Below are 14,512 nucleotides of genomic sequence, written 5' to 3' on the forward strand. Positions count from 1 at the left end.
TTCCCCTAAGAGGACCCTGCTGGCCCCCATTACAGCCCACGTGGTGCCCTGTCACAAGACATCCATCATCCCCTGAGGGTCAGGGTTCAGAGGGCTTGGCTGACCGTCCACCTCCGTATCTCACACTGTGTTAAGTCATTAAGCCCTCATCCGCTGAGTGATTAAATTCAGCAACTATGTCAACATTAGGGGCCTAGGAGGACCCACCCCCACCCGCACTGGCTCAAACACTGAGGTCTCGGGCCCCCAAACATGTGCTCAAACATCTTCAAATCACAGCCCCGTTGTAACCTTAGGATTGACTAAGAGGGTCGAAAGTAAATACAGTTGACCCCTGAGCAACACGAGTTAGAACTGCGCAGGTCCGCTTAGCAGCAGATTGTTCCCAATAGTACACACTACACTACTACATGACCCAGGTTGGCTGAACCTATGAATGCAGAGCCACAGGCACGGAGAGCTGACTGTAACGCAGATGGAGATTTTCGACTGTGCAGAGGGTCGGCGCCCCTAACTCCCATGCTGTTTATTAACAAGGACTTAAAACACTCAGTTTTATTCTCTCATGTAAGAGTCTGGAGGTGGGTAGTCCAGGCTGTATGAGGCAGTTCCCCCCGGGTTATCAGGGGCCCAGGCTCCTCCCACCTCACTGCCCTCCCATCCCTATGGTGCAGCCATTGTCCTCACAACCCAAAATGGCTGCCTGAGCCCCAGCCATCACATTCTCATTTCAGCCAACAGGAAGGAGGAGCAACAGGCAAAGGAACAACCCCTTCCTTTTAAAGACACTTCCCGGAAGCTGCATGCCACACTTCTGCCTCTTGTTGGCCAGGGCAGCCATGCGGCCATAGCCAACCACCAGGGAGGCTGAGAAAGGCAGTCTTTATCCTTGTTGGCATCATGGCCGTATTAGAACATAATAACACATGAGTGAACAAAAGTTTTAATGTTAAAGGAAAGGGGGGAAGCAGCTACTGGGGGGCAGCTACCTGGGTCACACATCCTCCCCGCTGAGGCCAGGGGCCACCCCCTCCAATACCCTTTTACTATCTTCGCCACAACTTCCCAAGTAGTACTGACTCGTGCAGGGCGAGCACTCCTTGGCGATGCTGTGCTGACCCTGTGTCCCACAGGGAGGACTCTGGCTCCACGCTCCTGCCCACTCTCCAGGTGAGGAAACCGCCCAGCCTGCGAGGACAGGGCCAGGGCCCAAACCCAGGCCCGCATGCTCCTGCCTCAGTAATTTTTATGGCCCAAATTGTGCTTGGCAAGTTGGGGCATGAGAGGCCCCATGGCCCTTGACCTCCCCATGGGATGGGGCAGCCCGAGACAGCTGCCCTGGAGGTGTCTCAACTGCGGAAAGTACTCCAGGGCGTGGCACAGGTTGAGCCCACCAAAGCCGGCCTTTCACAGGCAGAAAGCCAAACTCCGCCTGCGGGGCAGCCGGGCCAGGCTGAGCCCACGGGTCCCCGAGGCCCAGACCCCCTGGCTGGGGTCCTTCTCATTGAACCAGGGGCTCAGGGTGGCCCGGCCCATGCACAGAGGGGCAGCCACCAGCACACATGTGGGGAGGGAGCAGTCCGCTTCAATCAAATTAAAGCAAAGACAGCCATTCAGGGAGAAAAACTGTGAGCTTCTGCTGAAGCTGTCACCTTGAGAAGAAATCAAAAGCCAACCCCTCCTAGAGGGACACAGACAGAACCCAGGACGTGGAGCCCCAAGGGCAGTGGGAAAGGGGGGGTGTGCCCACCTGGGGTTCGCCGTCTCCTGACACCCGCCTTCCTCCCCAGCCCAGGGAGGCTCCTCGCCGCCCCCTGCACAGGGGAGAGGCCAGGGCACCTGCCTCCCCACCAGCCCCGGGCACCTCCTTGCACCCCCAACAGCCTACCCTGCGCACGTCCGCACAGAACGCAGCCCAGCCCGTACACACTGGCTGCATTGGGCGTGAAGAGCCAGTTTAGGGGAGAAACCAGAGACACCACTTTCTACACCAAGTACAGTCCCTGCAGAGGAGGCGGGCTGATGTGCGGACAAGACAAAGCTGCCTTTGCCATCCCTCTGGGCCCCTCCCGCAGGTGGCGGGGGGGATTTCTGGCATCTGGTGAATGAAAACTGGGGAAGATGGTGAAGAATCAGCACCTCTCCTTGCCGCCCTCACCCTCGGGGCCCAGAGGCAGCTTGTTTCCTAAACAAGAAGGTAGTCCCGCTTGGCCACTGCTTCCAGGTCCACCCTCGTCCTCTCCTCCTGGCCAGGGTTTTCAGGTTTCTGGGGGACTAAAGACGAGTCCCCTCCGTGGGGAAGGGGCCTTGCATGCCTCACCCGGACACTGCCAGCAGGACCCCTTTCCCAGAGACCAGAGAAACAGCTCCCACCACAGGTTTGGGGTCACAAGACCAGGTCACACCTGGCCCTGCCGCTCACGAGCCGTGCAACCCCAAGCAAGATGCTTCACCCCTCTGAGTGTCCCTTTCCTCCTCTGCACAGCGGGGCCGCGCAGGTTACAGGAGGGGTTGGCTGGCACCCAGCAGGTGCTCAACACACACCTATTCCGCCTATGTTACTGAAGTAGCTGCCTCCCGGGGGAAAGCAGTGACAGCCCGGCCGTGGTCCAGGACGCCGGCCGCTAGGCTCCCGATGAGTCTCCCCTGCCGGGAGAGCCCGCAGGCACATACCCGCACAGTCCCCCGAGTCTGTGGGCGCACACCCGCACAATCTTCCTGTCCCTGCAGACTCGCTAATCACGTGCAGGCACAACTGCACTAATGTCACGCATGTCACAGAAGAACCCAAAAAAAACCCACTGAAGGATGAAATTAAATGAGCAACAGGAACAGAAGTTCCCACGTTTTCCCCTGTACCTCAAGCGGGGGTATTGTTCGCCCCGGGGGCGTGCACACTCCATGCTGGACACCCTGGGCTTGTCCACGTGACAGTCGGGGACCTCCTGAAGACATCTCCTTATAAATAGAGCAGTTTGCTGGAGAGCACCCTTCCGAAGGGAAGCGGGGTCTGGTGCCCCCGCCCCGCGGAGGCGGGGGGGGGGGGGGGGCAGGCAGCCGGGCAGGGCGTCGTCACCGGGAGTCAGGCGGGCGGCCCCGGGGGGCCCAGGGCCGCAGCACAGACATTAGGACTAGAGCCACTGTAACGTGTACCAAAGTCATGGAAAGGCCCAAGGGGAGGGCCGGTCCTTACAGGACATGTGGGCTTTCCAGAGGCCGGAACGGAGGAGGCGTTGGGGCGCTCGAGGCAGAGGGAAGAGCCCGCGCCAAGTCGCGGGGCGCGAAGACCGCACGCGTCGGCGGCGGCGGCGGCGTCAGGGCGTCGGCGTCCTTGGCGTCGTCGGCGTCAGGGCGTCGGCGGCATCGTTGGCGTCAGCGGCGGCGTGAACAGCCCCCCCCCAACCCCGGGGCAGGTTTCTGAGCAAGACAGTGTCTCCAGGGAAATGCCCCTCTGTGCCAAGAGGACCGAGGAGAGGGGGGGAAGGGAGAGAGAGGAGGAAGAGGGCGCACCCCTTGCTCACCGGGTGGGGGGGTGCTCGGAGCACCCCCCACCTCCGCAGCCACCACCCATGTGACGGCCCTGCCCCCGCAGGCAGGAGCCAAGCGGAGGGACCCCCCCAGCCCCGCAGGATGGCTGCCCCCCAGGTAGGAGGGACGCCGCTCAGAACGCCCCCGATGCTGGGAGGGCGGGAAGGAGGACGTGGCGCTCTGAATCCCTGCACTTACCAGAAAGGCACCAGCGGTGATTTCCTCCAGACCCCCTTTCCTCCCCGGGTGTTTTGGCGGCTTCGCATATGGCAGGAGTTAAAAATACAGCTCAGAGTGAGGAGGGTGCAGACAGGAGTGGGCAGGCGTTCCCTGAGTAACCGGGCGGGGGTCTGGCCTGCTCCCTGGTCAAGTGGGAGGCTGGGAAGCTTTTTCAGCCCCGGTGCTGGCTCCCGATGGACTGAGGAAGGAGAATGCCCTTCAGATGCATGGCCCCCATGGAGAGTGACCCCACCAGGGCAGGACAGGCTGCCAGCTCCATGCAGGGAGAAGCAGACATTGGGCCCCACTGTGGGCCGGCCAGGAGCGACCCTTTCAGCGGCCTTAGCTGGGGACGCAGGGGCCTAAGCGCATGGAAGGTGGGGGGTTGACAGTGGCTGCAGATCTTTGCTCCTCCTTCCACTGGGGAGCCCGATCCCCTCCCCTCGAACCTGGCCTCAGTGTCTGCATGACCAGCAGGACATGGCAGAAATATCCCAAGGTCGAGCCACAAGAAGCTTCAAATCTCCCACCAGGTCTTGGAACGCTGGCTCTGGGATCCCGGGGCCACCCCGTAAAAAGGCCCACCCCCTCTGAGGTCCCCCTGCTGGAGAAGCCACGTGCACACACTCCAGTCCACAGTGCCAGCCTTCCAGACATGTCCACAAGCGCCCAAATACATCAGTCAAGTTGCTTTGGACCCTCCTGACTCCGTCCACTTTGTGAACACCACGGAGTAACTTCCATCGACAACACAGGGAACAGAAGACCCAACCAGCTGAGCCCTGTCAACCCTTGCCCTGCAGAATCTGAGATACAATAATGGGAAGCTTGACTTAAGCCTCTAGGTTTTAATCGGTTACATAGTCACAGATACCTAGAACATTTAGTCATTCATCCCCTCCCTCATTCATTCAGCACACACTCACTAAAACCTCCCCCGAGGCAGGGCCCCTCATAAAAACAGCAGAGACAAATAATTCACTGTCCTTGTCCCCAAGGGAGCTTCTGGGCTGGGCCCTCGGAGCCCACCACGTCTGCTAGGGTCCACACTCGTGGGCCCATCCCCCGGTTCAGCAGCTTTCTCCTGGGGCCTGTCACTTCTGGGCTCACTGTCCAGTTCCCACCCCTGCCGTCATTCTCTCAGGGCGAGGAGAGAGACGCTCGAACAAGTTCTACTTTACTCTAAAAGGTCCTCTGTGTACTAAGAGAAACAGGAGAATGAAGGGGTGCCCTAGAAAAATACCTACTTGACATAAAAGAAGGTAGTAAGGGAGGAATGGAGGAAGAAAAAAGATCTAAGACAAATAGAAAATAGCAGAGTCACACACATAAATCCCACTGGAACGATAATTACACTAAATGTAAGTAGATTAAACACACCAACCGAAAGGCAGAGACTGGAAAAAATGGGCTTTAAAAAATCCACATAATCCAACCACATGCTGTCTGCAAGACACTCACTTTAGATTCAAACACACAAATAGGTTGAAAATAAAAGGATGGAAAAAGGTATTTCACACCATCAGGAAGTGACAGGGAGCCAGAGGAGCTAGGCTACAATCAGACAAAGTAGACTTTATGACAGAAAGTTACCAGAAACAAGAAAGGATATTTTATGATGAAAAAAGGGTCAATCCATCAAGAAGACACGATAATTATAAATGTGTATGCACCAAATAACAGAAAGCCCAAAACACACAAAGCGAACCTGACAGAAATAAATGGAGAAACAGACAATTCAACAACAGTTGGAGACATCAAATCCCACTTTCCACGATGAGAGGACAAGCAGGCAGGTCAGCAGGAGACAGAAGACGCGAGCAACACTGTGAGCCAACCAGACCGAACAGACAAGCGAGGACCCTCCACCCGACAACCACAGGAGGCACACAACACTCACCAGGACAGATCGTGGGTCAGACCTTAAAACGAGGCTCAGTATGTTAAAAAGGACATATGACACAGGGTGCGTTCCCTGTAAACAACAGACTGCAAGGTAAAGGGTCCTCTAAAGTGTCTAGGTGACAGCTCCGGGGGGGACTGCCGAGCTCCGCCTCACTCTCACCACGGTGTTCCCGGCTCCTTGCCTCTCCGTGCCTCTGTTTCCCATCTGGGCAACCAGGAGAGTGATGGTACCAACCCCACAGAGCTGCAGCAAGTGTTCGCAGTGAACGGGTCAGCCACAGGCACTGCTGCTCATCACGACAAGGGAGGAAGTAACAACCCCTCCCACCCCATCTCTGGGGGAGGAAACATTCATTCACACGACAGCTAAGACCTTCAGAACGCCTCCCCTCCCAGTATCCAGCCTGGTCCTCGCTGCAGCCCCGCAGGGCCCTCTGTCCGACAGGGAGAGAGGGCAGTGGGGAGGCCCCGGCACAGAGGTGTCTCTCGGGCCCTTAGCCCACGGCCCAGCGCACAGCAGCCTGTGGGTGGGGACAGAGCGGGCTGGGCAGCGACCGCAGACGCCCCTTTCAGGCGGAGTGCTTTCACACCCGGGGAGCTGCGTGTGTGACTGAGGCCTGCTGTCCGTGGAGGGGCGGAGCCTCCAAGAGGTCTTGGCAGAGCTGTGAGCAGGCGGTGGGCTGCAGGGGACGAGGGGGAGGACATTGCAGAGGCCTCTGCTTCGTTGCAGGGAGCCATCCTTCTTGGGTTTTTTAAGCTTTTTGTGGGGGAGAATAACTAGGTTTATTTGTTTATTTTTAAGTGGAGGTGCCGGGGATTGAACCCAGGACCTCACACATGCTAGGCACGCGCTCTGCCCCCGAGCCACACCCCATCCCAGCCTTCTGTTTTAAAGCATTAAGTCCCCACAACAGAGGAAGAGGCTGTACCAGAGGACTAAAGGGCTGGATTCAAGGTCCGCTACAGTGGGCGTGCAGAAGGCGGGCAGACAACAGAGAGGAATGCCAAGCCCTGGTCCTCTGCCTCTGTGTCCCACGACTGCTCCCTGACACCACATCTCTTCTCGACAGAGAAGGCGGGGACGGTGACCAACGCCGGCAGGAGCGAGGGGTGCCCCGCGCTCACACACACGAAGGGTGTATCCCTGCAGCCACTCTGTGGGGTGGTGGCGCTTTACAACCCCACTTCACAGGTGTTCGGGAGGGAAATGGGCCAATTCAAAGTGGGCCGCCCGGGCCAGCTGGTACCTGACAGCTTGGGAGTCGCCTCCTGCCTACGAGGGCCACCACCACCATTTCTCCAAAAAGGGACTCAAGTTCCTGGTGGTAAAATAATTTCCCCAAGGTGGCCACAGCGAGAGACAGGACAAACCCGGCACTCGAAGGGAAAAGCCAGGGCTCTCCTGGGTGGGCATCAGTCAGTTCCTATTCCTGAAGCCAAGAGCCTGGGTGAGCTGACAAGGGCACCATCCTGAAATGGCCCCCGTGTCCCCCCAAACGCGACATCACGCAGCGAGCTGTGTGGAGCGGAGCGCAGAGCGGCGGCAGGCAAACTGCACGGGTGCCGGAGGCAGGCAGACTTGGGTGCGAATCCCGCCTCTGCCACTGGGTGACCGCGAGCAACTGCTTAACCTCCCTGAGCCTCAGTGTTCATGTCTGCAAAATGAGCAGAGAGCAGCTCACAAGGGGCACAGGGCTGGCGCATCAACGGAGATTCAGGAGAAGGTGGTGGGCCCGCGCGGCACCAGGACCGGCTTGATTATGACTGTAGTTTGATTGTCATGAAAGATTCTAAGTCCAGGTGCCCAAAACACAGGATTCTGTCCTGATCCTTTGTGAATCTTGCCAGGAAGCCAAGCCAAGCATTTAACATCAAGGCTCAGACAAAGCACAGCTTGGCTGGAGTGAGCCCGCCTACCCGGCTCCCACAACAAGAGGCTAAAGCCTGGGTTCTGAGCAAGCGCCCCAGGCTGTCGGTGCCTGTCTGGGCCTCACTGGCCCGCCGTCCCCACTCACAGGCCTGGCACGACCCCAAGAGCACCTCGCAGCCCCACACACGCCTGCCTTCCTGCCTCAGCGCCTCCGCCTGTGCTGCTTCACCTGCCTGACACCGTCCTCTTCTCTCTTGCTCTTCAAGCCCTGGCTCGACGTCACCTCTACCAGGAAGCCTCTGTGAACGCCCGAGGGTGGCCATCTACTTTCTGCCCTGGGACTGCACGCCACTTGGCCCCACTTCCTACCGGGCCCAGTGTCCCTGGCACCTTCCCTTTCCAGGTCGCCGTCACAAGTCACGTGCTTCCGAGTCGAGGCGGCGGGGGAGCTGCAGTTCAAGGACCAGAACCAGGCGAGGTGACTCCCCAGGAACAGTCAGTGCACAAAAGGAGACAGCGAGTACGCGGTGCCAGCCCGGCTCCTGGGTCATGCTCGGCGCTGCTGCATAATGTAAGCTCCTGCCTCGATGTGGTTCCAACACCCTCACGGATGGACAGGCGTGTAATAAACACTGCAAAACCTTCGGTGTAGAACCTGGGGGTTGTTCTGCCTGGCACAGTTCTTTCGACTTTTCCACCCGTTTGAAAATGTTCAGAATAAAATGCTGGGGAAAGCACTCCTCCAGGACACCCTGAATACCCGAGCCACTCCTCCCCCGAGCCACCGGTCACAGCCCCCTGCGGGGCCAGGATGGCACAGCCCCACGTCTGACCTCCGGGAACAGGGCAGCCTTCCCATCTCACACGGGGGACGTGCCCCAGGGACTTGTCCTCCTGGGAGGTGGCCAAGGCCGATGGGATCCTGCGTGAGGCCACCCAGAGGGTCCCCACAGACTGCCAGGGAAGCTGGGGTGTGGGGAGGCATTTGGAAAACTCAAGGCTGCAGCTCTTCACTGAATAAAAGACAAGCATTTAGCATGTGTAATAACCAGTCTGGCATATCCCACCGACGTGTCACCCCTAGGGAGCAGCAGGATTCACACTCCAAAGGCCTCGCTGCCTCGCCGCCTCGCCTGCACTGGGTGGGGGGTGGCAGATTCGAGGCCTGCTGAATTTCCAGGCCAAGAGCGTGGCCCCGGACCGCCTCGTGGCCCCATCTGTAGCTCCTGCGCCGTTTCAGTTAGGTCAGTCCACGTCCCCCCTCCCAGTTCTGCCCAACGTCCGGCTGGTTGGTTTGTTTTTTTCCACTGCTCTATGACGCTTACACTGACAAGCTCAGAACAGTGCCCTCCCCAAGTGAGGCAAAACATGGCTCTTTCTTACGAAAACAGAAAGCAAAGAACAAAAAAAAGAGATCAGCTGTCAAAACCATGTCAGAGACGAAACCGCTGACAAATAGCACCCCCTGACAGTAAACGCAGACGCCCCCAAACTCCCGAGTCCTGGGCTGTCCGTCGAGTCCAAGCGCTCCCGGGCACTGCCCGGGGGTCCCCGCAGGCTCGGAGGCCTGAACCCGGGGAGCGGAGGCGAACCCCAGAGCTGATCGTGACTTCACCTCACCCACCACGCTGCCCCCCGTTTCTCTCCACCTGAGCAAGATAAAGGCGCATTTCGAGATTTATCCTCCAAGTTGTAAAAGAAGAATTCGTGCAGCTTGTCAGACGGCTGGGAGACAGCTTCAGAGGAACAGCCCTCATCTTTCTGCCAACTCCCCCATCTGCTGGAAAAAACGACTGCTCACCCTGCTCCCTTGGAGCTGAGCACACTGTGTCCGAGCAGGCCAACCCCCACAAGCAGGCTGTGGCCCGTCCCTGGCGGGGGGGCGTCCTCCCTAGCACTGGACACTGGCTCTGTCTTGGCTGCAAGAACAGAGCATCACTGAATGAGAACGTAAACACAGGCTCTCCCTCTGCCCCCACCCCACCTCCTAGATCCTAAAAGCCCCCTCAGCCTCTCTCGGCCTCTGCTCCACGGGGAAGAGGAGAGGGGACAGAAATGGCCAGGACCTCAGACTGAGGACCAGGGTCTGGGGCATTGCGGCTGCCCCGAAGAACGGCGTGCTTCCCAAGGCTCCAGGCCAGGACCCGCCAGAGCACAGCTGCTCGCGTCACTGATTCTGGCCGCCCCCTCGTCACTGGCCACCCTTGAGCTTCCCTCCGAACTGATGCGCCCCCGTCACGGTTAATGTCACCACAGACTGGAGGAGCACTTGTTTGGAAAGTCAACAGAGACTGAATGCCACTGGAAACCTCCTCCAGAGTGAGTCACTAGCTCCGAGCTTCAGAAGAACGTCCTCCCTGAGTGATGTTTCAGCACTTGAGGGCTGGGGGCACCGAGAGCGTGCGGGAGGCGGCTCCACGGGACCCGGTCTGCAGCTCTGCCGGCCGCGCTGACTTCTGCCGGGAAACTCTGGAGAAGCAGAGGCTGCCAGGGAGCCTCTCGTTCCATCCCAGCCCCTCCACACGGCCACCCAGGGCCCAGCCTCGGTGACAAGAGCCACCAGGCAGTACGGGGACCCTGCATGCAGGGCGTCCTCCGGCACTGGAGGCTGGGAGTCACGCAGGATCCGGACGTTATCTGCTCACTGGGCAGCGGGAAGGGCAGGTGGTGGGTGGAGGAGAGGAGGGGCCCTGGGACCAGACACCGGAGCCCCAGTCCCGCCGCCACCACTAGCCAGGCAGGAGGGCCGAAGCTGGTCACAGGCCCTCTCTGAGCTCCAGTTTCCACGTCTGTCAAGTGGGAGAGGCAACTGCTCCCGCCTCCCAGGAGCGCTGGGGCCACGCGCTGAGCTGCATGAAATGCAGAGCTCCGCGCAGAGCCGGGCACATGGGACGCCGTCTGCAGGTGGAACCGGGACGCGCTCGCCCTGCTCCCCGGGCGCCTCTGCGTGCTCCCCGATACCAGCGGTGTCCGATAAAGTTCAAGCTGACTTTCTAAGAAAACATGGGGAGCCTAATCAACACCCTTCCCCACACCCTCATCCACTCAGCAAAGTCCATGACGTGCCTGAACCCCTGGGGGGCGGGGGCAGTTCTAGAAAGCTCACTAGGACGTAGCTGCCTGAACAGCCGATGTGAATTCTGAGGTCAGAAGAGAGCAGCTAAGTAACGCCATGCACCCAAAGGCATCCTGCCTCTTCCCTGTTATTTCCCTGTGTGCCCCACAGCAGACTCATGAAGCCCTCTTTCAGCAGTGGTCAGAGAAGGACTTTCTGGGAAAGGATTTAAAGGTCTCTGGGCTTAAAGGTTCCCCAAGTCCAGCAACCCCTCCCAAGGACTGCTTAGGGGAGGCTGTACAGGGCACTGCCGTCCCAGCGCCAGCCTGGTCAGCAGTGTCTGCCTACACGCCCCCCGGAGGACATTGCACCCACTGGACACGCAGGGGCACCCTGCCCAGGGCCCGCGGGACCAGGCTCCTGAGTCTGGCTGGAGCAGCAGGAGGCTGCTCAGGGAAAAAAGCCTGGCCTGGCCTCGCCTGACATGCTCACCGGACCCTCGCCCACAAGGGCCCCTGTCTGCAGAGGGTGGGCACACCAGCACTGGGAAAAAGCACCCCAGTGCTGGGGCCCTGCACTGCCCGTCGCCTTGGGAAGCCTGCACACAGACGTTCCAGTCTCAACTGCAGGTGGCCAACCCCCACTGCACGCCAACTTCTGGACGGTCCTTCTCCAGGGAGCCACACTCCCCACCCCAAGTCCCCTGGGGGAATGCCAAGCCCCCAGAGGTCTCACCTAGGTTGCCAGGAAGTTCACTCACCTCCTACCTGTGCTCGGTTGGTCCAAGAAATGAGACCTGACTGACAAGGGAGGGAAGTGGCATGCATTAAGCACCTACTGTGTACCGGTTTCCTCCTCGCTCATCATCTTCACTTAATCCTCAGAAAAATCATGGGAGGCAGCTATGATCATTCCCGTTTTTGTGCATTAAAACCCCCCAAGGCTAAGATGTCCCTGCCCTGGTGCAACGCCTCCCTGGGCAGCTGACAACTTCACCTGCGCCCCTGGCTCTTCTTTAAGTCCTTGCCTGGGTTGCGGGGGGGGGGGGGGGGATAAGGGCTCACGCCCAGTGCAGAGCTGGCCCCACGACCTGTTCACCTGCCCACGTCCCTTTTTCTGTGCAAGGCTGTGGATTCCCTTCCCATCTTCTCCACCCCCTTTTGGGTCTCGGGCACATCACTAATGGCTCCACATACAGTAGGCACTTAATAAAAGCTGGATGCTCTCAGGGGGGCTGGTTATCCATGCCCCTTAGGCATAAATCATCTCGCTCCACCGATGAGCAGGGGCCCCTCAAATCCAGGTTGGAAAGGCAGCCCCCACTGCAGGGGCCAGAACCCCCAAGATGTGAGGAAACACACACGTGCCCCCGGCTCCTGCATCCTCTCCCCGCAAAGGCGGATGAGGGAAATCAGGCCCAGAGTGCTGTCTTAAGGGGCCCCACAGCCCCGCTCCTCATGCTGCAGCAGCCACACCTCCAGGAGCTTGTTAGAAAGAAACAGGCCCTCGAGCCCGCCCCAGGCCCACTGGTCAGAACCTGCGTGCTAGCCCGGCCCCCAGGCCCTCGCGTGCACGTTCAAGTCAGAGAAGCTACCCTCTACAGAGAACCGTTGGCGCCGTTTCTCTGGAAAGGGGTGCTGTCGTGGGCTCGAAGCCAGGCTGACACAGAGCTGGACACTCACAGAACAAGTCCTGCATTAGCACCCCGGGTCCCTCCAAGGTCACCGCCCACACTCGGCACTGGGGGGGTTCCCCACACAGGCCTCAGAATCTTCCCGCCCACACCTGGTCACCAGGGGTGGCTGAAAGGAAACAAGGAGCCAGCCCCCCAGGATGGTGCCGTGAGGCACTTGCTGACAGCGCGTGTCACCGTTCCCTGGGAAAGCAGGGCGCATGTCCCTGCCCTGGTGCATTGCCTCCCTGGGCAGCTGACAACTTCACCTGGCTCTTTAAGTCCTTGCCTGGGTTGCAGCGGGGAGGGGGGATAAGGGCTCACGCCCTGCAATGAACACCAGGTGACCCACGACTGCTGTGGAAGGGACTGAGTGAAGAAGGGGTTCTGAGAGGCGCCAAAGAGCCACGGGTGGACCTATAGGGCAGGGGTCTCCTTTTTCTCAGTGACGCCAGCCAGGAGCGACTGCACGCCTCACTCCTCCCTCCCAGGATAAACAGAAAGGAGAAGTTGCCGCTGGCCTGCCACCGCAGAGCCACCAGGCTGACCCACACCCTGACCCCACCCTCACCCGAGCCCGGTAGCTCTGTACAGAACTACGCAGGAAGTGGGCGGCAGGCGGGATGCCTCTGCCCCATGAGTGCAGCCTGCACAGCCCTGTCGGGGCGGGAGACACGGGATCTGGGATGACCAGATGACCATACCTGGGCTCCTGGGAGTCAAGAGCCCCTCCCTCTACAGGATTTTGGAGTCAGGGTTAACTCCTCCCTATCATTTCTGCTCACCCCCAGCCGTCCAGGGAACCTTTCCGGAAGCTGCGGACCACCACCACTCCACACCCCCCTACCCCTACGGCCGAGACAGACAGACAGAGACAGACAGACAGACAGACAGACACACAGACACACACACACACACACACACACACACACACACACACAACGTTTCCCCTCCGCCCCAGTCCATGGAGTGTGAGCCAGATGGTCCCAAAGACAAGGGGACCAAGGGGTTAGATAGGGTGCAGAGCACGCAGGAACCCCACCCCAGCGTCGCCCGAGCCGGTGCTCGGTGCTCCCTGCCCCGCCCCAGATGGGCGCCGGGACTTAAGCGGAGAGGGGCCGCACACGCGACTTCGGACCCACGGGAGGCAAACGCGCGACCGGGAAGCCGAGGCCAGTACGGCTGGGCAGTCCCGCCCCATCCCGTCCCCTGCTTAATCCTTGAACCGAAATAGCCCCGGGTAATCCCGGAACGAGACGGGAAGGGTATTAACCCCGAGCCACGAAGAAGAGACGAAGGCGTCCACAGGGAAGAGGGCTAGGCGCGTCCTGGGCTGGAGGCTGCACAGAGTCCCCTCGGGAGGGATGCGACCCGCAAGTGACCCAGGCGGGCTCGAGGGCGGGATCCGTGCCTGCCGCGCCCCCTCCCTTCCGGATCTCCGGGTCAGGAGTTCTGGCCCCGCTACCCAGAGCCCCAGGGCTGCGCCCTGTAGCGAGGCCGACCCCGCAACCGAGCTCCAGGGTCGCGGGAGCCCGAGTCCCGAGCCGGCCGGCTGCTGAGAGCCAGGCAGGCGGGAGCGCAGGGCAGCGCCCCGGAGCCCCTTTCCCCGGGAGCTCAGTCCCCGCCGAGACCGAGCCCCAGGTCGGGGCCGCGACCCCGCCGGGGATACGCCAGGGCGCCCAGAGTCTCCTGGCGGGCAGGGGCGCTCCCCAGCCCGGCCCCGAGGGGAGTGGGGCCCCCAAGAAGTTCGCGCGCCCCCGACACGCCCGCCGCCTCCGGTGCCCGCTTACTTGTCTCGGTGGCCGCCGAGCTCCGGAATGGCGCCGAGCGGCTCGGGGCCAGGGTCGGGGCGGCGGGCGCACGCGGCCAGGTGCCGCCGGTGCCGCTCCAGCAGGCCGGCGTTCTCGCGGCTCAGCCGCGCCACTTGGTGCTCCAGCTCCTCGATGCGCCGCCGCCGGCGCGCCAGCAGCTCCTGCTGCGCCGCGACGATCCGGGTCAGCTCCTGCAGGTACTCGGCCGCCTGGCCGGGGGGCTCGGCGGCGCTCGCCATGGTCCCGCCTCAGGCGAGCGGGCGGCGGCGGGGCGGCGGCGGCGGCGGAGGGGCGGCCATGGCTGCGCGGCGGGGACGGCGGCTCCGCGCGGCGCGGCGCGGCGCGGGGCTCGGCCCGGGGGGCGCGGCGCGCGGGGCTGGCGCGGCCCCGCCTCGGCGCCCGGCTCCCGCCTCCGCCCGCGCCCGCCCCCCGGCGCCTCCGCGCCGCCCGCG

At 61.0% G+C, this 14,512-nt stretch overlaps 1 protein-coding gene across 1 annotated transcript in view; it reads right to left on the reverse strand.

Annotated features, from left to right (window-relative positions):
• IQSEC1 (IQ motif and Sec7 domain ArfGEF 1) overlaps positions 1-14,299 on the reverse strand; it is a 284,665-nt gene extending 270,366 nt beyond the window's left edge. Inside the window, exon 1 of the mRNA XM_064496174.1 lies at positions 14,040-14,299. Coding sequence (XP_064352244.1) covers positions 14,040-14,299 — 260 coding nt within the window. The remainder of the gene's footprint in view (positions 1-14,039) is intronic.
• Positions 14,300-14,512: the final 213 nt, after the last annotated feature.

Source organism: Camelus dromedarius, chromosome 17 (assembly GCF_036321535.1).
Source record: "Camelus dromedarius isolate mCamDro1 chromosome 17, mCamDro1.pat, whole genome shotgun sequence".
NCBI classification, from domain to species: domain Eukaryota; kingdom Metazoa; phylum Chordata; class Mammalia; order Artiodactyla; family Camelidae; genus Camelus; species Camelus dromedarius.